The sequence below is a fragment of the Hyperolius riggenbachi genome, chromosome 2, assembly GCF_040937935.1.
Source record: "Hyperolius riggenbachi isolate aHypRig1 chromosome 2, aHypRig1.pri, whole genome shotgun sequence".
Taxonomy (NCBI): Eukaryota; Metazoa; Chordata; class Amphibia; order Anura; family Hyperoliidae; genus Hyperolius; species Hyperolius riggenbachi.
The window spans coordinates 29,791,812-29,818,760 of NC_090647.1; the positions used below are offsets into that span (position 1 = coordinate 29,791,812).

General features: G+C 49.3%; 1 protein-coding gene across 2 annotated transcripts in view; it reads left to right on the plus strand.

Moving 5' to 3' along the window:
* The window catches only part of RAB6A (RAB6A, member RAS oncogene family), a 70,580-nt gene that overhangs the window by 30,222 nt on the left and 13,409 nt on the right, over positions 1-26,949 (plus strand). The window contains exons 2-4 of one of the 2 annotated variants that reach the window (XM_068266588.1): positions 12,625-12,683; positions 15,601-15,654; positions 21,936-22,041. In XM_068266588.1, the coding sequence (XP_068122689.1) occupies positions 12,625-12,683; positions 15,601-15,654; positions 21,936-22,041 (219 nt within the window). Of the gene's footprint in view, positions 1-12,624; positions 12,684-15,600; positions 15,655-21,730; positions 21,837-21,935; positions 22,042-26,949 lie in introns of both variants that reach the window. The other variant, XM_068266587.1, reaches the window with a different exon arrangement.

Genomic DNA, 26,949 nt, shown 5'->3' on the forward strand with positions numbered 1-26,949 from the left:
AATGCGCATGTAGCAGAACCCAATGGACGTTAAGGTAAGTGGCTGTTTTTAATATTAGGAGGTGGGTGCGGACGGCTCTCCCCAGCGCTGGCCACGCTTGGGGTGGGGGGGGGGGGCTGCGCCACCCAGCCTCCCACTCCGGGGTGCCGCTGTGGTTCCCAGGCAGCGAGAGAGCACTTTGCAGTATTGGTTTTTTGACCCTGCATAGTTTGGCATGCGAAAGCAAATGCATATTTGCATGAGCATTGCTCATGAATAGCCAATTAGGCCAGATTTGGAAAGCCAGACTTGCTAGGGTTAAACTTGGTGTTTGAGCACGCAAAATTTTTCTCATGGAAAGCATTTTTTGCAGTTGTATCCTTTGGAGGCAGGTGGTGGATGGCTTGCTCTGGTGGTGTGAGCCCTGGAGTGAGTTGTCTGCGCCTGTCCTCCCCCCACCCCGGAGTGTTGTATGTGAGCCAGCCCCTGAGCTCTAAAGCTCGGGGTGACCCATGCTTCACTCCTTTCTCATGTGGTGCCCCCAAGTTAATGTACATGTTGCAGAACGCAATGGACGTTAAGGTAAGTGCCTGTTTTTAATATGGCTCTCCCCGGCGCTGACCACACTTGGGGGGGGGGGGGGGGGGGGGGGGGGTGTGCAGCTCCGCCACCCAGCCTCCCCCTCCGGGGTGCCGCTGTGGTTCCCAGGCAGTAAGAGAGCCTGGGACCCCGCAGTCCCCCGGTTGTATGGGGGCATTCGGAATCCTCCCCGTGGTGCTCCTGGATAGTGCTAATGTAGCATGAACTAATACCCGCAGGGCGATTGCTTTGCGGTATTGGTTTTTGGACCCTGCATAGTTTGGCATGCGAAAGCAAATGCATATTGGCATGAGCATTGCCTCATGAATAGCCAATTAGGCCAGATTTGCAAAGCCAGACTTGCTAGGGTTAAACTTGGTGTTTGAGCACGCATACATTTTCTCATGGAAAGCCTACTTCTTCTTGCTTCAAGGTTGAGGCACGTACTCTATTAGATAGATAGATGCGGCGTATGCTACGACGCGGGTTGGCTAGTCAATCTAATTTTTTTACTATGTAGCCTTTTGCCCAAGCTCCGGACGCAAAGCCGCATATCAGATACTGCTTCAGCTCGCAGAGCATGCCTATGTCTGCCCGACCCCCCTCTCCCCCCCAGGACCAGGTGCCGATATATTCTCACATCAAACAGCTGACCGCTCTGACACGGAGAGAGAGCGGGAGCACTTCCAGCGCCGCCACCGCAGAGCAGCTGCTCTGCGGTGGCGGCGCTGGAAGTGCTCCCGCTCTCTCTCCGTGTCAGAGCGGTCAGCTGTTTGATGTGAGAATATATCGCTAGATGCTTTAGTGAAGTGAAGCATGTTTTTTGGTAAATCTGAGTGCATTCGGGGGAAAAAAAGTCTACAATAAAATAGCATTGGACCTGTTGTGTTTTTACAGAGCAAGTCTGGGTGAATTGAAGCTATAGTGATATGCAGGTTTGATGGGTGTCTGCCCTGTCCAGGGAGGAGATGCATTGATTGCTGTGGGGTGCACCACCCTGCTCTGCAGGGACTGACACACATCCTAATTTACACATAAGTAAATAGGCCAGGGCTGAATGAATAATTAAACCCCGGCTTCAGCGAGTATAATCCAGCCTTGTTTGTTTGTCTCCCAGCGGCCTCATGCATTATACATCCATAGCTGCCCTCCTCAGCCACGCTCCACCGACCTGCGTCTCCTCCTCTCACACAGCTTATACCAGCCTCCATCTCACACGGCCTCCAACCTGCGTCTGTCTCCTCATCTCACATGGCTTCATACCAGCCTCCAACCAACTGATGTTAGGGGAACATGGCCGCCAGCCTGCATGGGTCTCATCTCGCATGGCTTCATACCAGCTGATATCAGGAGAACATGGCTGCCAACCCGCGTGTCCTCATCTCACACGGCTTCATACCAGCTGATATCAGGAGAACATGGCTGCCGACCCGCGTCTCCTCCTCTCACACGGCTTCATACCAGCTGATATCAGGAGAACATGGCTGCCGACCTGCGTCTCCTCCTCTCACACGGCTTCATACCAGCTGATATCAGGAGAACATGGCTGCCAACCCGCGTGTCCTCATCTCACACGGCTTCATACCAGCTGATATCAGGAGAACATGGCTGCCGACCTGCGTCTCCTCCTTTCACACGGCTTCATACCAGCTGATATCAGAACATGGCCGCCGACCCGCGTCTCCTCATCTCACACGGCTTCATACCAGCTGATATCAGAACATGGCTGCCGACCCGCGTCTCCTCATCTCACACGGCTTCATACCAGCTGATATCAGGAGAACATGGCCGCCGACCCGCGTCTCCTCATCTCACACGGCTTCATACCATCTGATATCAGGAAAACATGGCTGCCGACCTGCGTCTCCTCATCTCACACGGCTTTATACCAGCTGATATCAGGAGAACATGGCCGCCGACCTGCGTCTCCTCATCTCACACAGCTTCATACCAGCTGATATCAGGAGAACATGGCTGCCGACCCGCGTCTCCTCCTCTCACACGGCTTCATACCAGCTGATATCAGGAGAACATGGCTGCCGACCCGCGTCTCCTCATCTCACACGGCTTCATACCAGCTGATAGGAGAACATGGCCGCCGACCCGCGTCTCCTCATCTCACACGGCTTCATACCAGCTGATATCAGGAGAACATGGCTGCCGACCTACGTCTCCTCATCTCACACAGCTTCATACCAGCTGATATCAGGAGAACATGGCTGCCGACCCGCGTCTCCTCCTCTCACACGGCTTCATACCAGCTGATATCAGGAGAACATGGCCGCCGACCCGCGTCTCCTCCTCTCACACGGCTTCATACCAGCTGATATCAGGAGAACATGGCGGCCGCCGACCCGCGTCTCCTCCTCTCACACGGCTTCATACCAGCTGATATCAGGAGAACATGGCTGCCGACCCGCGTCTCCTCCTCTCACACGGCTTCATACCAGCTGATATCAGGAGAACATGGCTGCCGACCTACGTCTCCTCATCACACACCACAGCTTCATACCAGCTGATATCAGAACATGGCTGCCGACCCGCGTCTCCTCCTCTTACACTGCTTCATACCAGCTGATATCAGGAGAACATGGCCGCCGACCTGCGTCTCCTCATCGCACACCACAGCTTCATACCAGCTGATATCAGGAGAACATGGCCGCCGACCCGCGTCTCCTCATCGCACACCACAGCTTCATACCAGCTGATATCAGGAGAACATGGCCGCCGACCCGCGTCTCCTCATCTCACACGGCTTCATACCAGCTGATATCAGAACATGGCCGCCGACCCGCGTCTCCTCATCTCACACGGCTTCATACCAGCTGATATTAGAACATGGCCGCCAACCCGCGTCTCCTCATCTCACACGGCTTCATACCAGCTGATATCAGGAGATCATGGCTGCTGACCTACGTCTGTCTCCTCATCTCACATAGCTTCATACCAGCTGATATCAGAACATGGCCGCCGACCCGCGTCTCCTCATCGCACACCGCTTCATACCAGCTGATATCAGGAGAACATGGCTGCTGACCTACGTCTCCTCATCGCACACCACAGCTTCATACCAGCTGATATCAGAACATGGCTGCCGACCCGCGTCTCCTCATCTCACACGGCTTCATACCAGCTGATATCAGGAGAACATGGCTGCTGACCTACGTCTCCTCATCTCACACAGCTTCATACCAGCTGATATCAGGAGAACATGGCCGCCGACCTGCGTCTCCTCATCGCACACCACAGCTTCATACCAGCTGATATCAGAACATGGCTGCCGACCCGCGTCTCCTCATCTCACACAGCTTCATACCAGCTGATATCAGGAGAACATGGCTGCTGACCTACGTCTGTCTCCTCATCTCACATAGCTTCATACCAGCCTCCATCCAGCTGATATCCGGGGAACACGCCGGCCTCCAACCCACGCCTGTCTCATCTCACACGGCCACTGGCCCGCTTCTGTCTCCTCTTCTCACACTACTTAACCAGCCTCCAGCTCACACAGCCTCCGACCCGCGTCTGTCTCCTCATATCGCACGGCCATCGATCCACACTGTCTCCTCATCTCACACGGCTTCATACCAGCCTCCATCCAGCTGATGTGTGATGTGCAATCTTGCGCTAATCAGACACAGCGTTGGTGATAAGTTAATACAGGCACTAGCAGCTCCTACCCCGGCTGGAGGGTATCACTGTAGCAACAAGAAAAAGGTAGGAGGAGCGCTCCGTAGTGTATTAAAACTTTAAAAAAAAAAACACGCAATGCTCAGTAGTAATGAAAACAGGCATATGTTGGGACAAAACCCCAAACCAATAAACCTGAATGGCAACCTGCTCCTCCTCTGTGGCCAGCAGTGGTGGTTGTCCTAGATAGTGGTGGACCATAGGTGCCCTTCTTCTAGTCAACGTGTGCAGTAACCTCACGACGCGTTTCGGAGTATCCACGCCTTTGTCAAGTGAGTTCTTTGCGCTGTGGCTCTGCCTCCAGTTGTGTCACTCTCCGCGGAACTCCGTCTCTCCCCACCCCTCTCAGGGAAAAAAGACTGCGAGGGACGGGGAGAGGCGGAGATTGATGGGAACAGAGGCAGAGCTACGGCACAAAGCTCTGCCTCTACCCGGAAGGAGCCCTGAATTTTGCCCCAGGGACTTTGGGGGTATTAATCGCTCTGCCGCGGGAATGCGGCGTTTCCGCAATGGCCTTACTGCTGAACAGGACTGCCTAGTAAAGTGGTTGTTTTTTTTTTTTGCTTTTTTTTTTTAGGCTTCATATTCTCTTTAACCAACCTCCGTACTTCACAGTAGTGTTAATCTGGTCAGTCCTGCTTTACCACCTCGTCCCACATGAATGCAGATAGAATGAAGCCCAGAGCAGATTTGCCATTCAGAGATCCATATTACCCATGTCACATTGTTTAATTACATTTAGGGCGTTACGCCTGCGTTGGGTGTTTGATCCGTATGCTTTGCTGGTTTCTGTATTTAGGCTTCAGCGGCACTCTGCAGACTTCTGAAAATCTCATTAATCCTCAGACGCCTGCTGGAAGCCAGGGAGACTGGCATCCGTAGACAGGTCCTCGCTGCGGCCCCCTCCCCTCCCCGGATCCACAGAGATAATTACCCGCGCTTTCGTCTGTGAAGACTCATTACTTCCCAATAATTCTTATTTTAGCCTCATCTCCGTGATTATCTCATTAATATTAACAATCAGATCCTAGAAAGAGCAGCGCGGCTCCCCAGACAGCGAGATGACAGATGTAATCGCTTCACCCAGGCGGCAGCGAGATAACAGATTGGCGGCATCGAACGCCCCGCATCACATCCACATCCGCCTGGAACGCAGAAGACTCGCATCTCACAGACTCAGCACGGGGCACTTCCAGAGCGTAAAAGATGCACCGCAGGCTGTAAACTGCCTTCCAGTGTATTTTCTTTACGCATTATGTACCATATATTCCGACGTTTAAGATGACCCCCCCCCCAACTTTTCCTGTTAAAGTATAGAGTTTGGGGATATACTTGCCGTAAAGGACTCTTCCAACACCAAATTAAAATTAATTAAAAAATAATAATATACTGGTGCTATGTATGAACAGATACTGGTGCTGTACTGTATGTAGTACCCAGTATGTAACAGCATATAGACGATTGACTGGTTGGATTGGTCAGCTCTCCCTGTCTCCCTGTTTATCAGAGCGGTATGGAGGAATAGATTGCGCTGTGCCCATAAAACACGCCTCTTTCACCCTTCTGGCCCACCCTATATCCTATTTACCTCCTTCTCTGCCTCTCAGATCTCGCACATGTGCGCCTGCGCCGCTTCACTACAGTCCCCAGCAGCGAGATCTGAGAGGCGGTAACAGGATAGGCCTATCAACCGGCATCAGTAACACCCGGCATATAAGACGACCCCTGAATTTTCAAAAGATTTTCAAGGGTTAAAAAGTACTTACCTGTTCGGCAATAATGAAGTCAGGTGATCGCTCCACTCCCCTCGGAAATGCGGCCGTGGTGTTGGTTTTCAAGGTTCTGCCGAGCTTCTGGCCACCCCCATCTGTGATGTCACGGCCTGCCCCTAAATGTGGCTGATCCAGTCACAAACACATAATCTGCATGCTTGTTTCGGGTCTATGGCTAACAGTATTAGAGGCAGAGGCTCAGCAGGACAGCTAGGGAACTGGTATAGCTTAAAAGGAAATAAATATGGCAGCCTCCATTTCCTTCTCACTTCAAGTGGGCTTTAACGCAAATCTGTAGCAGATAAAAAAAGAAGGCAGGCTCTGGATCCTGTAGAGCCCTGGTTCTCCCGCTGTCTGCCATTTCAATTTGCTGCCTCCGGGATCCCTGGGAAGGCGTTGTGAGCTCTCTTGTCTCTGGGGGACATTTATCAGAGTGTCTGAGACAAAATATTGGTAGATTTTTAGAAATCAGTGCAGAACTGTCTCAGGCATCTTAAGAAATCACTGGACAGTGCAGTTTTCTTCTAAAACTGTTGTAAAATAGGAGTTTCTCAGACAGCGCAGTGTGTCAGGCAAATAGCTGTTGCTGTGGTAACCAGGGCGGTGGAGTCGGAGTCGGGGCAATTTTAAGCACCCGGAGTTGGAGTTGGAGTCGGAGTCGTGATTTCATAAACTGAGGAGTCGGAGTCGTTTTTTTTTTTTTTTTTTTTTTTTTGTACAAAATCCACAGCCCTGTTAAATATTAGACTAAGGAGTCGGAGTCGAGGAGTCGGAGTCGGGGCCATTTTGGGTACCCGGAGTCGGAGTCTGAAGATTTTTGTACTGACTCCACAGCCCTGGTGGTAACCAATACATTTGCTGTTTTTCATCAATGTCCAGCACTGGAAGGGTTAAACACAGAACCGCTTCACAGGACACCTAGCAGCAGGGTGGAGGAGCATTTCACAGATTATGCCCAGCCTGCACTGCTGCACTATCTGTAGAACTGCTATTAAGCACTTCTTAACCTGCAGCAGTTTAGGAATGGATTTGCACTTTTCCTAACTTTTATTGCAGTTCTAGAAATTCACGCTAACCTGACGCTATTAAGTAGGATTTAGGAATGTTTTTAACATCATGCAAGAGTTTCCCTGCTGGTAAAAACAGTTTAACCACTTAAGCCCACAGGGTTGACATTTTTTGGCATCTGAGCAACTCTCACCTCCCATTCATTTGCTAATAACTTTATCACTACTCGGCACAATGAATGGATCTATATCTTGTTTTTTCCGCCACCAATTAGGCTTTCTGTGGGTGATGCATTTTGCTGAAAATTTATTTATTCTAAATCCATTTTAACCGGAATATTAAGAAAGAAATCCCTTTCACTGTTCGCTGGGCTAACGGCCGGTAGCGGGAGCACGCACAGCGCACAGCCTAACTGGACGAGAAATTTTGTCCAGTTAGGCTGAAGTGGTTAAGGCCCCCCTCAACACTGCAAATCCGATTTGTGATTCCAATTTTCCCTGGATGCTATCAAAAGAAAAACACAGAAAAAACGCAGCATGCAGTACTGATTAAAAATCCGAATTACATGTGAAAATTCATTAAAAAGCGGAATCTATATTGCATGTAGTGTGCAGGAGGCCTTTAGCGGCTCCGAGATGAAAAACTCACTATACCAAGTAACTTGTCTATATATCTTATCTAAAGTTTAGATAGTTTTATACAGCAAATCTAGCTGCAAACAGCTTCATCAGTATATGATTTATTCTTTTGATACAATGACAGCAGCCATGTTCTGCTTGTCACATTGCACAGGCAAGCTTGCCTGCATCTCCACCCCTCAGCCTGTGAAAACTTCACTCCCCTCTCCTCCTTGCCTGTGATATCATTGGCTAGTAACACCTCCTCCTCCTGCCCAGACTGAGCTCCCATAAGCCCTTGCTACATGGGTCTCAGAATGCCAAGGCGCTGGAGAAGCTGTGGGTGAGGCTTGTTTAGTTTATAGGGAATTAGGGTATTAAAACAAAAACAAAAGTATTTGGTTTGAGGAATGCCCTATAAACAATAGGAAAGGAACACAATTATGCAATGAGTAAAAGTTTATCTCTGATCCACTTTAAGCTCCCAAAGCTTTCCTAGCGCCCCCGAAGGCGGAGTTTACCAGGTGGCAGAATGGGAGCCGGTATGTCCCCTTCATTGCAGATCCCGACCTCGCCAGGTCGGTATCTTCTGCAGGTGCGTGGTCACGCAGCTTGTACTGTGCCTGCTCAGAACGCACGTGCCATGTGAGCGCATTTGCAAGCGGCGCCCCGCATAAGCGCTGAAGATGCAGACCTGGTGAGGTGAGACACTGGAGCTGCAGCGAAGGACATAGCAGCTGACAGGGCTGGAGGAAGCTCCTGGTAAGTAGAACTTTTTTCCCCCCTCTGTGATTGAGCAGAAGACACTTACAATGGCTGCTTATGTTCTGATCTGGGATGTACGCCCCCTTCTGGCTGTCTGGGGGATTGACACACAGCAGCTGAGCATTCTAATACAGAATCATCTGGCCACTTTCCTGGCTTTTCGAATTGAGAAAATCCCTGACATTCCTGCCTTTATCCTGGTTTCCGACGCGATTTCCTTTATGACAAGTGTCCTGGAGGGACGACAGAGGTTTCTGTGCTGTCAGCATACATGAGAGCAGCTATAGTCTGTCAGTCGCAGCCTGCAAGATTCTTGCTAATTCTGCTTTCTAAACCAAACCTGACAGCTGCTCGGGCTGTGAGGAAAACTTGCTGGCTGCTGCAGCTGAGGAGTCACATGACCAGCTGGGAAGGCATAAGAGCCCACTGATAAAATGTGTTCTGCAACTCTCTCTCTCCATATAACTATGCATAGCTCTGCCAGACTGAAACTGGGAGTGTCCCGTTTTATGCTAAGTAAAAGTAATCCCTGTTTAATCAATCATTGTAATTAACCTTTAAATTCCATTTTCACTTTCTTATAAAATGTTTTAACACATGCCTGAAAATATTGCTGCTGCTGTGAGCACTGTATATCTGGAGTCAGTATTTACAATGAGCTTTTAGACGCAAGCGATGCTAAAGGCGCTTACACACGCCATACCACCGCAAACGACGGGTCCGTCAGACCCTCCCGGTGGATACTTTTGTGTGGAGATTATTCTGTTGTTCTTGAAGCTGTAGTATGTATAAGCTCCTTAAAGGGATACTTACCCGGGGCTTCTTGCAGCCCCCTGCAGTCGTCCTGTGCCCGCACCGTCAATCCCACCGCCCTTCAGAGTCGGTTGGTTGTGGCCAGTCGCAAACTGCAGCGGCCCCAAGCTGCGCAGAACCTGATTGTGCTCTCATTGCCATTTGGTTGGGTGGGGGTGGTGAGGGGGAGATGGACTTTACCATTTAGCTTATCTGCCATGGCAGTCAGCTGACACGGGAGTATTCAAATTACAACTTGTGATTAGTCACAGATGAGAGGGAATTGGGCTAATCTCTCTAAATACATTTATCTAGGTTTTCCTTCTGTCCTGTGCAAGAATCCAGGACCACTTTAATCCTGGCAGAGTGTAGAGCTGAACTGAGGAGCTTGCCTTTTCCTTAGCTACAGTAGCGTTGCTGCAGCCGCCCTCCTCCTCCCCAGTTACTGGAATTGTCTGGGTAGATAATCTGCCATTGATTTTGGCAGTCAGGAAGCAAATAGCGATCTTCCCGCATTGATCTGTGTGAACTCCGATACCCTCTGAGGCCAATACAGGAGGCGGCGCCGCTAAACTCACAACTAGACGTATCGCTGACATCCAGCACTGGCATGGGGAGAGGGTTGTGCGGGGGCAGCACAGAGAGCTGTTGTAGGGAGCGGAGCTGGGGGATTTCTGTGATCCAGCAGGGTCTGTGCTCGGCATATAGCTGTACAGCTTCAGGCAGGCTTACCTGTGTGCAGCGACAATGCTTTGTGAGGTCACTGGGGTGTGACAGGACTCCTACACTACGCAGCTTGTCACCTTACACTTTGGGCAACACTGGCCAGGGGTCTGTCCATCACGATATCAAATCCTGTTAGTGCCGCACACCCAATAGAATACTTGCGACCCAAAATTTTCCAACATGTCCAATTGATCGAAACATCAGACATGTTGCAGCACCCATTTCCCTCCAATAAAATGGTCAAACTAGAAGTTCGATTGGCCTGCAAAGTCGCCTGATGTATGGCGACCTTTAGAATCTAACCCAAACCATTTTATGGCCAGCTGCTCCCAGGTTCACAATATACTTGTTTGGTAATTAGAGGTTAGGGTCCCTTCCAGGAGGATGGCTTCATTGCGGTGGAAGGGTCCAGTATGGAACACACTGCATGTAAACTGTTTTGGAAGCTAACATCCTCCATTAATGTTAATTTGGTGCATCTGTTTTGAATGCAAAATGTGTACCCTGCCGTTAGGCTCTGCACACATATGCTGGTAGTCATTCAGATTCAGCCCGTTTTGAGAAGTGCTGCCACCTTTACAATCCAGCATGCCTACAAGTGTCACATAATGTCACTTGGGACTTGTTCTCATCTGGGGGGCACTTGCTGATTGCTGGTGAGCAGTAGAGCTCCAGTATTCTGTGCTCTGTGAGGAACGTTATTGGATTTTGCTGTGACCTGGAATAACCCTCTCAGTGTGACGCAGCGCAGCTGTCGCCAGGGACTGCCAGCTCTGAAGTGATGCCACAGATGGTGCGGCACAGTTAAAGAGACACTCCGCTTGTGGTGAGCAGCAATTATCTAATTAATTCAAATACAAGAGCTCTCTAAATACATACAGGGTGCAATTCTCTGATTTCCGTCTGTCCTGAATGAGTTCAGATCTGCTTTAATGACACTGACCCCATATCCCAGCTAAAGATGGTCAGCTAGATACTTATGAGTTTGGCTTGCATGCAAATTGTATGAAGCTTGGGACCTGGCTGATCCAAATCACCAGGAAGTTGTATTTCATTGGCCTAGTTCTAAGCTGTATACAGTTTGCATTTAATTTGAATGCAAGTCAGTGATGTGCACGTCATTGAGCATCTGTCATCACAGCCTGGGGATCCGCACTGGAAGCCAAGGATGTGGAGTTGGTATAAAAATCATCCAACTCCGACCCAGTGTTCTCCCCAGAAATTTTTTTCAGCCGGGTGGCATGAAAAAGTAGCCGGGTGAGGCGAGAGGAGGGAATGCAGGGCCGGCGCTTCTCTGCATACAGCAAAGGAGAAGGTGAGCCGATAACAGCCGGGTGGTCACCAAAACTAGCCGGGTGAAGCACCCAGCTAAAAGAGCCTGGGGAGGACACTGCCGACCCTTCAGTTTATGAAACAACCGACTCCAGGTACCCAACATTGCTCCGACTTCACAGCCCTGCTGGAAGCCGTCATATTTCTCCTGAGATCCTGTGCTGTGCCAAGATAAGCAGGGGTTGGCAGAGGTTGGGGATCTTGTTCCATTCAGGATCTTTAATCTGCTCAGCTGAGACCAGCATCAAGGCAGTCATGCGGCTGAGCAAACACTGCAGTCACTGTGGTCACCTCTGCGCTGCCCCCATCCCAGGGCATCCGTCATGCTCACCAGCAGAGATGGTGAAGTGCAAATAGTTATACTCGTTTTATGCAAACTCTATACAGGTAGAAATATTGTGCGCTCTGCAGACTTCCAGCCTGTTATATAGCCCCTCCTAGTGGCAGCGCAAAAATGAGCTGAAATTGTGAAATTCGCCACACGTGAGTCATTTAACCTGTTAAGAGCCACAAACAAGTTCTCACTTTAAGATAGTGCTCTGCATTTCACCTCAGTCGGCAGAACTCGTTGTGCTGTAAATTTTTGGAATGCTTTGATCTCTCTCTACTTGCAGAAAACATAAAAACTAAAAGCAGAAGTCCTCTTGTCTCACACTGCCCCCTAGTGATAAGTGCCCATAAATACGCATTATAGCACTACTAATTAGAAGCACAGAAATCTAACAGAAGAAATAAAAACGTGCTAAAATTTGGCCTGGAGCACTTACAAGCCTCTAAATAAATAGGCTGCTAAAGGGTTAAATGGAGTGATAGTTTTATCATTCATTACGAACAACTAACTCCAATAATTCCAGGACAGATTGATCTGCATGGATGGTATTTGCTGTCTTTAACCCTCTTTGGGACACTTTTTTTTTTTTTTTTTGAATTCTGTCCAACACCTCATTCATCGTTCATTTCGGGCTACGATGGTTGAGCTTCTGTACAAAGCTTATTATAGGCTAGCAGAGATCTGTTGTCTCTGCATGCATCTGTCCAGGCTGCGTGCATTTCATAAATCAGAGCTGCTTATCAGACCAGGCCATTCCCGCTCACATCCAGGCAGCAGGAAGTGATGTCACTTTGCACACTCCCCTGAGGAACAGAACAAGAGTGTCACTGGCACTTCCTGTGCAAGTCTCCTGCAGGCTGTACTGTAATTAGTAAGCATGGGTCTATTTCACTTTACACTGTAATATGATGAAGTCATAACACTTCTGACAGTTATGGTGGGACTATTGCAAGTCTAGAATGATTATATAATAAAATTAGCTGGAGTAATGGCTAAAATGACTTACTCTTCATTTTTTCTTCCTCTCTTGTAGTTGGAAAGACTTCATTAATCACAAGGTTCATGTATGACAGTTTCGACAATACTTACCAGGTAATTCCTTGTTGCTGTTTCTGGCCAATGCTCTGTACAAATTGTTCAAGCCGTGTATTTCTAGAGTTACTCTATTGTGAAGATACTATTTGTTGTGTTTACACCACACTCTGCCCGCTGCTTTCACACAGACTGCAGCCTTGCTTGCTGCTCTGCTCAGTCCAGTTGCAATTTCTGGCAAGCAGAATGGCAGCGTTCCTAACAACCCACATGTCAGCATTTTGCACACATTGCGGTTACACAGAAGCAAGGCTCCCTGATGTCAGGTCTGAGTGCTGTTTCGCTCACATGTGCCTCTGTGCGACGGACTCCCCAGCTGAGAGATTTTTCAACTACAAAGAAGTTACTTTATTCCTGTTCTTTGATGCTTACACCCACCATTCAGAATGAACTCTTCCTGGCTGTTATCTTCTGTTTACTTTTAGACAGGCGTGAAGCAGAGACTGAGACACACAGAGCTACAGCTGATGAGTTATTTACACACTGATGCTATATTTCTGCTTTCTGACATTCTTAACCACTTGCCGACCAATGGATTTTTCACTGATCAGTGCTGCGGGGGCTCTACAGCCCGCAGCACCGATCAGGAGTACAGCAGGGCGATCAGACTACCCCCCTTTTTTCCCCACTAGGGGGATGTCCTGCTGGGGGGGTCTGATCGCCGCCGGCCATCTGCGTTTTGCGGGGGGGGGGGGCTCCTCAAAGCCCCCCTCCGCAGCCATTTCCGCCCTCTTCCTCCTTACCTCCCTCCCTCCCTCTCTCCGTAATGCGCAGGACGGAGTTCCGTCCTGCGCATTGAAGGATAGGCTTCAGCCTATCATATGCCGGCGATCCCCGGCCAATCAGAGGCCGGGGATCGCCGATCTGCCTTACGGCGCTGCTGCGCAGCAGCGCCGTATGATGTAAACAGCGGGGATTTCTTCCCCGCCTGTTTACATTTTGCCGGAGAGCTGCGATCGGCGGCTCTCCGGCTGTTCACGGAGACACCCTCCGTGAACTGACATGGAAAGGCCGCTTGATCGAGCGGCCGTTTCCATGGTAACCCGCAGACGACCAGTTTACGCTAATCGGCGTTAGCTGGTCGTCAAGAGGTTAATAAGACATTCCAGTCACAGTATTACAGCCAGTGAGGACTGTTTCTGTATGCTGGATGTGCTGGGCACAATCCTCCATAGTCACAGTATTACAGCCAGTGAGGACTGTTTCTGTATGCTGGATGTGCTGGGCACAATCCTCCATAGTCATGCCCACAGTGAAAAGTGTTCTCTGTTAAAGAGACTCTGTAACATGAAAAAGATCCCCTGGGGGGTACTCACCTCGGGTGGGGGAAGCCTCCGGATCCTAATGAGGCTTCCCACGCCGTCCTCTGTCCCACGGGGGTCTCGCTACAGCCCTCTGAACAGCCGGCGACAGGCCCGACTGTAATTTCAATATTTACCTTTGCTGGCTCCAGCGGGGGCGCTGTGGCTGCTTTCCTCTCCGAACTACACGGAAATACCCGATCTCATTCGGGTCCGCTCTACTGCGCAGGCGCCGGAAACTTGCGCCTGCGCAGTAGAGCAGACCCGACGGCGATCGGGTATTTCCGTGTAGTTCGGAGCCGACAGCCGTCAGAGCGCCTGCGCAGGAGCCAGGAAGGTAAATATTACGTCACGGCTGCACGGAGGGCTGCAGCGAGACCCCCGTGGGACAGAGGACGGCGTGGGAAGCCTCATTAGGATCCGGAGGCTTCCCCCACCCGAGGTGAGTACCCCCCAGGGGATTTTTTGAGGTTACAGATCCTCTTTAATCTCATATTTTCTTAACATAAGAAATAAATAGATTAAAAAAGTATTTGTATTACTATTTGCTAGTAATTACTACGAAAAACAAAAGTTTGCCTTCTACATTTCTATAACATTTTAGAAAGAGGGCTTTTTGGTCCTTTGTAGCCCCCTTACATACTCCTAGGAGTGCTGGTTCACCATGAGCTTGCTGGGTGCTCTGTAATTCTAGTAATCGCTAGAAATATATGTGGCATTTAGAATTTTAACTTTGATAGTTGTCCTGTAAATTGGCCACTTGGGGACCAGACCTGTATGGATACTGGATTGTCGTAACACAAGCTCTGATTTGCTGCAACAGCTTCCTGCTTTACACTAAACACTATTTCTAGCTTTACACTAAACCGCATACAGAAGTGTCACATGATCATGGCAAACATCACTGCCTGTCAGGGAACAAGGGATAGGAGGCGCCCAGTAGTTTACACAAGTATAAAAAAGGTTTAGCCAACCTTTATCTCTACCTTAAGGGCCCTTTTCCACCAGCGCTGGCTGAATCGCAAAAACGCAAACTGCTAGCGATTTTACAATCGCTACGGTTTGCTTTTTAACATAGGAATCGCGGTAGGTAATTTCCACTACCGCGATTCGTTTTTTACTTGATCACGATCGCGCCGCGGAGCGACTTTTGCCGCGATTTTGCTATTCAGTGCATAGCATAGCAAAATCGCGCCCGCGAACGTCGGGGAATCGGCGGTAATTGCGATTCAGCAATCGCTAGCGTTCAGCGTGAACGCTAGCGATTGCTAGTGGAAAAGGGCCCTTAAGGACGACTCAATTCAAGTTTCAGAAATAGGAACCTTATTAGCACTAGACAATGCGTTTCGCAGCTATAAGCAGCTTCCTCAGGTCAATGGTAGTGTGGTTTACAGTAACAGTATGTATCTGTCCCGGGCGCCTCACAAATCTTATCACCTGATCTGATGACATACTTCTCCAGAAAGTGTGAGCCGCAACAGGGAGCCCAGTTTTTGTTTTTGTTTTTTCTCAGTGTTTCTGCAGAATTGATATTTTGGGAGATGAGCGATCTAGTCCTGAGGTGTGTGTGTGTGTGTGTGTGTGTGTTTAAATCGTTTTTTTTTATTTCTTTCTAGGCGACAATTGGTATTGACTTCTTATCAAAAACCATGTACTTAGAGGACCGAACAGTAAGTATTGTAATGGGGGAAGTGATGTCACAAATCTAGTCCAGAAACTGTAAAGGGTAGCTGTAATTACAAAGTACAAACTTGACAACTGATCATTTCTGACCACACCCAGAGGCATCAGGGGCTGTATAATCTGAATAGCATGCTTTTATTTCTTCCCTCCAGCCTCTAGGTGGTGCTGTTGAATCATAAGAGCCCGCTTCCCTCTTTGTTAGAGAGTCTGATACTTTCTAAAATTCCTCTTTTTATTTAACATTTATCTTCAGCAATATGAGCATAGCTAAAACGCTGCATCCCTGCCGCAGAACGCTATAATTATACCCCCCAAATCCCGGGGCAAAATGCGGTGCTCATTTATAATAATAATAATAATAATAATCCGAACATTTATATAGCGCTTTTCTCCTGTCGGACTCAAAGCGCTCAAGAGCTGCAGCCACTGGGACGCGCTCAAGAGGACACCCTGCAGTGTTAGGGAGCCTTGCCTTGAACTCCTTACTGAATAGGAACTGACCCTAGCCAGGATTCAAACCCTGGTCTCCCATGTCAAAGTCAGTGCACTTAACCAGTACTCTATCCAGCCACCCAGTACTCTATTCAGCCACTTCCTGGTAGAGGCAGAGCTTTGTGCAGTAGCTCTGCCTCTACTCGTGTCAATCTCTGCTGATCGCCGCCTCTCCCCGCCCCTTTGTCTTCTTACACTGAGAGGGGCGGGGAGAGGCAGAGAATGACGCTAATGGAGGCAGAGCTACAGCCCCCCAAGGCAGCAAAATCCACGACCTGGAAAGTCGTGGATTTTTGCCCTGGGATTTGAAGGGCTTAAATACAGTGTTCTGTGGGGAAGCGGCCTTCTAGCGATGCTGATATTGCTGAAGATAAATGTTACAAAGAGGAATTTTAGAAGGCTTCAGACTCTCTTTAAAAAGTAGCCTAACTTGCTGAGACAGGCAACAAGGGTGCCGCCATAAACCTTAATGTGAATTATGGTGCATACACACGCACTACAGCAGCCAACGACTGGTCCGGCGGATCGTTCAGGAACAGCCTTATCAGTCCGCCGACAGTGCGTACACGCACTACAGTCTGCTGAAAACCCGCCCAGCGGGAGGTGCCGACGGACCCGTCGTTGGCTGCTGTAGTGCGTGTGTACGCACCTTTATGGCTATAGCGGCGTTCAGAGGGTAATTTGGGTGCTGGCAAAAGACCTAGCCCAAATTGCCAAAAAAAAAGTGCAGTTCAGCCACCGAATTCCATCTTTCCCCAGAGTCCACAGCGGCCTGGAGGGGGAATAGTAATTAACACCATTGGGAAATTTGCAACAGCAGGGTGAGCAGTTTTTCAGCTTCACCTTGTGGCCAAAATTTACCGGCGCCGTTTTTGGATGTTTGCCTAACTCTCCATTAAAACAAAAGTAGTACTTTCTGGCAAAGTAGGCCTAGTGGCCAGGAAGGGTTAGTGGTGTAGGATGTAATCAAAGAAAGACCTGATTGCCTATATCACTCCCCTGGCATCTGTGAGGAAGAACCATGAGAGGGCAGGTCCTGGGGGAACGGTAGGGGGCGGGGCCGAGGCGGCATTTTAATAACTGCACTTTATGATTGCGGATATCCTTTAAAGCAGGGGTCCCCAACCTTTTTGAGCCCGAGGCCCACTATCCCGACCAAAATTTTCTCCGGGGCCCCCCTGGGGGTGGGGGGGGGGGAGTGGGCGTGGCTAGTGTCAGCGGCAGCAGCCCCCCCTTTTTTCCCAGATTCCACAGTATAGCAAGTACAGTTACCACAGTATAGCAAGTACAGTTACCATAGTATAGCAAGTACAGTTAGCCCAGTATAGCAAGTACAGGTACCACACTATAGCAAGTACAGTTAGCCTAGTATAGCAAGTATAATTAGCCCAGTATAGCAAGTACAGTTACCACAGTATAGCCAGTACAGTTAGCCTAGTATAGCAAGTATAGTTACCCCAGTATAGCAAGTATAGTTACCCCAGTATAGCAAGTATAGTTACCCCATTATAGCAAGTATAGTTACCCCAGTATAGCAAGTACAGTTACCACAGTATAGCAAGTACAGTTATCCCAGTATAGCAAGTAAAGTTACCACACTGTAGCAAGTACAGTTAGCCTAGTATAGCAAGTATAGCTACCCCAGTATAGCCAGTAGTTACCCCAGTATAGCCAGTAGTTACCCCAGTATAGCCAGTAGTTACCCCAGTATAGCCAGTAGTTACCCCAGTATAGCCAGTAGTTACCCCAGTATAGCAAGTACAGTTAGCCTAGTATAGCAAGTATAGCTACCCCAGTATAGCAAGTACAGTTACCACAGTATAGCAAGTACAGTTAGCCTAGTATAGCAAGTATAGTTACCCCAGTATAGCAAGTACAGTTACCACACTATAGCAAGTACAGTTAGCCTAGTATAGCAAGTATAGTTACCCCAGTATAGCTAGTACAGTTACATACAGTATAGCAAGTACAGTCAGCCCAGTATAGCAAGTACAGTCAGCCCAGTATAGCAAGTACAGTTAGCCCAGTATAGCAAGTATAGTTAGCCCAGTATAGCCAGTAGTTACCCCAGTATATGTGTGTGATCCTTACTAAGTAAGTAAGGCTTACTTGATGTCAGGCTCGTGCAGGCTCTGAGTGGGCTCTCAGCGGCAGGCTCACAGCGGCAGGCTCTGTCTGACCTCCTCTCTCTAATGGCGCCCAGACGCTGCACTCGTATACACTGCGACTGTGTCGCAGTGATGAAATACATGCAGCCATTCATTGATTGGCCTTGGGGCGGGACGGGAGGCTGAAGGGGGAATGATGATTGGGGCACTGATGGAGGAGGCGGGACTGGCACCTCTGATATGCTGCTATTGGCCGCCGCTTCAGAAGGGGGTGATTGGCCACATGGAGGCATGACAGGCCTCCGAGAGGAATCCCCACTGATGCAGGAGGCGGGACTGGCGCCTCCGATAATAGCGTCGTCGCCGCCAGGGGGTGATTGGCCACACATAGTGAGGGGGCGGGACTTGAAACGCATTACGCGTACGCCCACTGCTTCGGTCGCACAGAGTGAGGGGGGCGGGCCTGGAGACTGGAGACGTATGATGCGCCCGCCCTCCTGCCGCGGCTGCCCTTAGAATTAGAAGTGAAATGTTAATCTGCGTGAAAGTGAGTCTGAAGCCGCGGCCCACCATGAAATGTCCTGCGGACCACTAGTGGGCCGCGGCCCACAGGTTGGGGACCCCTGCTTTAAAGCTATTCTAAACTACCCGACTAAAAGCAGCTCAGCAACCAAAGCCGCAGTAAATGCAAAGCTTTGCAGACGACACCGAGCTGCAACATGGAAATGGATTAATACTTGGCCATACGTTTGTTGAGATTTTTTTTCCTCACTGGTACTCTTAGTTCACTAATAAAAATGCACCTGCGTAAAATCAAACTGTTTAACCACCCTGGCGTTCTGATTAAATCGCCAGGGTGGCTGCGGGAGGGTTTTTTTTAAATTAAAAAAAAACTATTTCATGCGGCCAACTGAAAGTTGGCTGCATGAAAGCCCACTAGAGGGCGCTCCGGAGGCGATCTTCCAATCGCCTCCGGCGCCCAGAATAAACAAGGAAGGCCGCAATGAGCGGCCTTCCTTGTTTTGCTTATATCGTCGCCATAGCGACGAGCGGAGTGACGTCATCGACGTCAGCCGACGTCCTGACGTCAGCCGCCTCCGATCCAGCCCTTAGCGCTGGCCGGAACTTTTTGTTCCGGCTACGCTGGGCTCAGGCGGCTGGGGGGACCCTCTTTCGCCGCTGCTCGCGGCGGATCGCCGCAGAGCGGCGGCGATCAGGCAGCACACGCGGCTGGCAAAGTGCCGGCTGCGTGTGCTGCTTTTTATTTGACAAAAATCGGCCCAGCAGGGCCTGAGCGGCAGCCTCCGGCGGTGTTGGACGAGCTGAGCTCGTCCAGACCGCTCAGCAGGTTAAGTTAGAAACGATCAATTAATTGAAACCTTTTTCTATCAGAGGGATGTTTTTATTAAAAGGAAGACTACAAATTGATCTGATAAAATCTGATCATTTTTAAAGCTGATCTGAGATGAAAAACTAACTATGACAAGTAACTTGTCTATATATCTTATCTAAAGTTTAGATAGTTTACACAGCATATCTAGCTGCAAACAGCTTCAGTAGTATATGAATATTTCTCCCTGTGATACAATGAGAGCGCTAAGTTCTGCTTGTGATTATTACACAGCCAAGCTGCTCTGTATATCCACTCCTCAGCCGATGATCAACTCCTTTCCTCTCTGCCCCCTTGCCTCAGAAATCACCTGCAGGCTTCAGCTAAAGCCTCCTCCTCCCCAGACTGAGTTCCCATGAGCACTTGCAGCATGGGACTCAGAATGCCTAGGCGCTGGGGCTTGAATACATTCACTTACATGCAATTTGGTAATAAATAAAATAAGCATGGGGGGGGGGGGGGGGTGAGAGAATGGACAATAAACTATATGTAAGGGGCAGAGAAATTAAGGCAGCAAAAGTTTGTCTCAGATCCACTTTAAAACCCTAAAACATTTTTTATCTTTAGATATTGTTTTTTTTTTTTCAAATGTAAAAAAAAACAAAACTGTGTGGCCGAATTTAATGAGTTGCGCAATCAATGTTAACTGAAAAAAAAAACCAAAGGATACTTGCCATACTTAAGGAGAGGGGAGGCTCTTGGTCCTGTAGAGCCTTCCCGCTTCTCTCCCGGTGCCCTCGTATTAATCTGCCGCCACGGGAGGCTTCGGGAAGTCTTTGGGTGCCTGAGTGCTCCCAAAGGCGGGCGGCTCTGTACTACTGCCCATGGGTGAAGAAAAAAGTTTTTACTAGGTGAGGTAATTTACTTCACATGAAATTAGTAAACAGATCTTAATGAATTGAGCCCATAGTCATGAATAGAGGAGTTTGCAGGGAAGCTGGAGCATCTGCCAAACCAGACCCGATGTGTAGATAGCAGATATGGCAGTAATCCTGGCACTCACAGCCATGAATGGAGGAGTTTGCAGGAAAGCGGGAGCATCTGCCAAACTAGACCTGATGTGCAGATAGCAGATATGGGAGTAATTCTGACACACCATGAATAGGGGAGTGTGTAGGAAAACGGAGCATCTGCCAAACCAGACCTGATGAGCAGATAGCAGATATTGGAGTAATCCAAGCACTCACAGCCATGAATGGAGGAGTTTGCAGGAAAGCGGGAGCATCTGCCAAACCAGACCTGATGTGTAGATGGCAGATATGGGAGTAATCCTGGCACTCACAGTGATGAATAGAGGAGTTTGCATAGAAGCGGGAGCAGTTGCTGCATTTCTAGGGAGGAGTTTGCAGGAGCAGTCGCTGCAGTTCTAGGGAGGAGTTTGCAGGGAGCAGTCGCTGAAGCTCTAGGGAGGAGTTTGCAGGAAACAATTGCTGCAGTTCTAGGGAGGAGTTTGCAGGGAGCAGTCGCTGCAGTTCTAGGGAGGAGTTTGCAGGGAGCAGTCGCTGCAGTTCTAGGGAGGAGTTTGCAGGGAGCAGTCGCTGCAGTTCTAGGGAGGAGTTTGCAGGGAGCAGTCGCTGCAGTTCTAGGGAGGAGTTTGCAGGGAGCAGTCGCTGCAGTTCTAGGGAGGAGTTTGCAGGGAGCAGTCGCTGCAGTTCTAGGGAGGAGTTTGCAGGGAGCAGTCGCTGCAGTTCTAGGGAGGAGTTTGCAGGGAGCAGTCGCTGCAGTTCTAGGGAGGAGTTTGCAGGGAGCAGTTCTAGGGAGGAGTTTGCAGGAGCAGTCACTGCTGTTCTAGGGAGGAGGTTGCAGGAAGAAGGAGCAGTCACTGCTGTTCTAGGGAGGAGTTTGCAGGGCAGCAGGAGCAGTCGCAGTTCTAGGGAGGAGTTTGCAGGGCAGCAGGAGCAGTCGCAGTTCTAGGGAGGAGTTTGGGCACAGAAACTGAATTCTAGGATTACAAGCCGACAATTCATCAATCTGGTATAATAAACAGCGGGGTACTTCCTTTTTATGCTCACAAAGCTGTTGTCTGTCACGCCTGCTACTGCTCTCCATGTTTGACTGTCTTCCCTCCCGCAGATCAGATTGCAGCTGTGGGACACGGCGGGACAGGAACGATTCCGCAGCCTGATCCCCAGTTACATCCGCGACTCTGCCGCCGCAGTAGTAGTTTACGACATTACAAGTAGGTACCCCACCCTGGCAGCCTGTTGACGGTGTGTTTCTTATTTTCTCTCTCTCTCTCGCCCTTCTACTGCTGCACCGACCGTTCTCCCCGCCTTAGGTGCGGTTGCAGCTGTGGGACACGGCGGGACAGGAGCGGTTCAGGAGTCTGATCCCCAGCTACATTCGCGACTCCACTGTGGCAGTTGTTGTTTATGATATTACAAGTGAGTGTGGACGCTACGCCATTGCGCATCCTATGCTGTCGTCTGGTTGCCAAGCAGCGTAGGGCTAACTGACTTATAACGGACTTTTCCCCCAAATCTGAACACATGGAAGCGCAGCTGGGTCCCCCCAAACACCCCCCCCCCCCCCCAAGCTCAATGTACAGTAAGCACTGGAAGGAGCCATGTTGCATGGTGATGTCATATCTTTTATTCCCAGAGCTGTACAGTAAGGAAAACCTAGCGTTCTGCTGCTTGCAATCAGTGTAGCTGTTGCTCAGAAGCACGCAGAACTGCTTCTTCCTTTTAATTGCAAGACTTTATTATTTTGAGGTCACAGATTAGTTCTCTCAGAAGGAAGAGCAGCCCAGTAATATAAGTAAAATGTATGGTGTGCTAGGTACACACCATACAATTTTCTGTTAAATTTACCTGCCAGATAGATAATTTCCAACATGCTGGAAATTATCTATCTGCCGAGCAATTAGGCATTGTTCTACTCAGCAGGAGATAACCAGAAGACAATGCACCAGAGACAATGACCAGTCTCTACCAGTACTTTACAGTAAAGGTGGCCATACACTGGCCCGATTCGCGGCCGTTTCGACAGCAGATTCGATCCTGGGATCGAATCTGCTGCCAATCGTTCGCGCAAAACGCACCCGCCGATCCGATTTCCTCCCGAAATTGGATCGGTCCGTCGATCGCGCCGTGCGGGAAATTACCCTCGATCGCCCGCGGGTAGGGTGCGCGTCGCTAGCGGCGGCCGATCCGATCAGGTATACATTACCTGACGCTGGCTCCCGGGCATCTTCTCCGCATCTTCTCCGCGCTGCACCCGCTCCATCCCGGCGCTTCCTGTCACTGCAGTAACCAGGAAGTTCAAATAGAGGGCGCTCTATTTGAACTTCCTGGTCACGGAGTGACACAGGAAGCGCCGGGATGGAGCGGGTGCAGCGTGGAGAAGATGCCCGGGAGCCAGCGTCAGGTAATGTATGCGCGGGGGGGGGGGGGGGGGGGGGGGCAGGCGGCAGCACAGAGATTCACAATCTGTTTGCAGTAAAGGCAGCCATACGATCCCTCTCTGATCAGATTCGATTAGATAGGGATCTGTCAGCTGGTCGATCTAATGGCAAATCGACCAGTGTATGGCTACCTTAAAGGTGCGTACACACGCACTACAGCAGCCGACGACTGGTCCGTCGGCACCTCCCGCTGGGCGGGTTTTCAGCAGACTGTAGTGCGTGTGTACGCACTGTCGGCGGTGAATGATCTGCCAGGCTGATCGTTCAGGGACAGTCTTATCAGTCCGCCGACAGTGCGTACACACCCCGGACTGTCTGCTGAAAACCTGCCCAGCAGGAGGTGCCGACGGACCCATCGTTGGCTGCTGTAGTGCGTGCATACACACGCACTACCAAATGTAACTACGGGTCCGTCGGACACTCCCGCTGGGCGGTCTTTATCCCTGATGCTTCATCGCCATGTTAGTTTACTATGGAAGTGGAGAATCGTGATACAAACCTGATAGACATAATGTAGGACAAATGACTGCATTTCTCTGTTCAGCCAGAAGCCTGCAGGACAGATGGCAGCTGCTGCCTCAGCTCAGAGGAATGTCCAGATATCAATATTAGAGGAGCACTTCACATACCTCAATAACCCAGCAGCAGTGGCCACATTCCTGCATTGTGTGCTCTACAGCAGACTGAGCACGGTCCCCCCTGCTGGGGAGCGACGGTAATGCACGGACATTCAGAGCAACCAATCAGTGCCTTTCATTGAAGGATACCTGCAGTGAGAGGGATATGAAGACTTACATTTATTTCCTGTTAAACAATACCAGTTGCCTGGCAGTCGTGCTGATCTATTTGGCATACTCTGGGGTGCAACCATCAGCTGGGTTATATTAGGCCTTAGTAAGGGTTGCTGTGAAAGGTTAGCGGTTCTGTGAATGCGGTTTCCAGCTAGAGATTTTGATATAAGTTCAGGACAGCCTGCCTCACGCCCCTGACAGGTCCACTTTATCAGGCGTCCCTCACAGAGCAGCTGTGGAGCTCTCTCTGCTGCAGTCCGTTATGGGGGCGGGCCCTGCGCTGCGTGTGCATGTCACGTGTGCTTGCTGTCTGCGCTTCCACGTGTCTTGTGTCCGTGCGTGCATTGTGCATGTGTCACCGTGGTGCATGTGACGTGGCCACGCCTCGCTATGCTGGGGACCGGCTCGGTGATGTGCATCTCAATGTTTAGTAATAATGTCGTATAATCTTCTCTTCCACTTGTTATCGAGAGGAATGTGGAGACCGCCAGTGCTGACTTCCATTTATAATCCTACTTGCCTGGCTGTTCACGCTCTGCCTCCAAAGCTCCGTACACACGACGGACCACCGCTGTCGCAAAATGAGCAATCTCTCTTTGCAACACACGTTTGAATGTAAAGGGGAACTGTCATGAAAATCTTACAATTGAATACACATACAAATAAAAAGTACATTTCTTCCAGAATAAAATGAGCCATAAATTACTTTTCTCCCATGTTGCTGTCACAGTATGAAGTAGAAATCTGACAGAAGTGACAGGATTTGGACTAGTCCATCTCTTCATAGGGGGATTCTCAGCATGGCCTTTATTCTTTATAAATACATTCCCTGAAAATGATTACTGTATATACTCTAGTATAAGTCTAGAAATTTAGGTCTGATTCACTTCATAAAAGTATAGGGGTCGACTTATACATGAGTCACATGCAACACTGAGTACACCGTGTGTACTAATTGTTACATTCCCATTTGCAGCAATTTACCCTGTGGTAAGTGGCACTCTCTTGATAAAGGAACTGCTAAGAATACACAGGTCTGAAAGTCCTGGCCACAACAATTAACAAGGAAGGGGGGGGGGGGGGTTTACTGGGCTGCATAAAAGGAAATGAATAATTGCAGCAACTGGGGGGCCTGGAGGAGGTATTTGCTGCACTTAAGGGACAGGAGGGGATAATGACTGCAATACTGTATGCAGTGCAGTTATTAACCCCTTATGAGACCCAAGTGCATCCATTAAGTTTGCTGGGTAGACTTATACTTGAGTCAATAACAAATTCCAGCTTATTAGGTTGAATATTGGAGTCGACTTATACACGAGGTCGACTTGTATTCGAGTATATACGGTAATACAAAGATGCTGGCCAGCCTCCCTGCTCGCTGCACACTATTTTGGCAGTGCTTTTAAAAATAAAGAAAACCTTGAGAACCCCCCTATGAGAAGATGGGCTAGTCCAAAACCTGTCGGTAATGTCAGATTTCTACTACTTACTGTAAGTGACAGCAACATAGGAGAGAAGTGATTTATGAGCCATAAATCACTTCTCTCTAGTACTTTTACTTTAGGAGAAATTAACTTCTTATTTGTATGTGTTTAAAATTTTAAGATTTTCGCGACAGTTCCTCTTTAAAAGGGAACCTTCTCCTTTTTAAAATAATACCAGCCTCCATATACTTTTTGCTTCGGTTGTCCGTTAATGGCGGTCTACCGATCTGATCATTAGCAGAAGAGGTAGACTGCAGACCCGGAAGTGTGAAACGAGCCTCATGTGAGTTGATTGCGGATGGAGCCATTGTTTGTTGTTCAAGACCATGAACTAAAACTAATTATCTGAACCGATCTACCAGGACGGATCAGGCTGCATGGACACGAAGTACTGTTTTTTTTTTTGTTTTGTTTTGTTTTTTAAATTTACCTTCGTTGGTACTCTTCTTTTTCCATTTATTTCGGGCGACAGTGGTCAAGTATGTACAGAGCTGTATACTTTTCCAACAATTGATCTGGGAGGAGCATGCAGATCAGATGGTCTCACTCCTCTGGCTGCATGCTTGTCCCAGCAAGACAGGCGTACAAATTACTTGAAAGGAAATAAAGATGGCGGTTCCCACGTTCCTCCTGTTCTAGGTTTCATTTGAGCATCTTTAATTCTTACAGGTGTGACTACATGAAATCTCTCTGCATTATTTCCATGTTTTCTTCCTACTTCTCTGCACCATGCGGTCACTCTGACATGTTCCAGGCACCGGGGGACTGACAGGCAGCAACCATGGAGAGGACCTCACCAGTGTGATAACATTTATATATGGGGGGGGGGGGGGGGGTGATAGCTTTATAGGCATAACAATAGTACCTGCGACTACAGGAGGGCCCGAGGGCTGTACGAGCCCACTCCACCTCTTGTGCAGCATAAGCGATGGGAGTGCTGTTATACTTACCTAGTCCTCACAGCATCAAGTCTTCTCTTCCTCCTGGCATCTGTGTGCTCTGTGCTGCCACCCTGAGGCTCCTGATGCATATCATGTCACTGGGAGCCTCAAGGGGGCAGCATACAGCGTGCAGCAACCAGAGGCAGTGTGGGCAAGGTAAATAGAACAGCACTCCCTGCTCTACTCTGCACAAGAGGAGGAGCAGAAGAGTTGACCCAGTGGTCTCTGGCCAGCCATGAACAGGGGAGGTTGATGGATGCCACGATTCACTACTGGGGAACTGGGCCACTACATTTTGCTCCTAGATAGCTGAATGTTTAAATTTTTTGGGTAGCTTAAATAACTGTAGTAATTCACATCAGCACAGTTATGTTTTCTTCACTAAGTGCATCAGTGTATTATATTGGACCAGCACCGTAGGGAGTCTGGATGCAGAGATCTGGTCACTGCAGTACACTACCTCTTCAGACCACACTGATATCAACTCCTGTCTAACTACAGAAGGTATGAGATAGGAGGTGGGGCTTCTATTAGTCAGGGCGGGGCTTCCAATATCACAGGCATGGACTGATTGATTTATGACTAGCAGTAGCCCCGCCTTCTGTCTACTTCTGGTTTCTTTGAGTAATCAGGAAATGACCTCACTAGGGATGGGATTTGCCGTAGCATG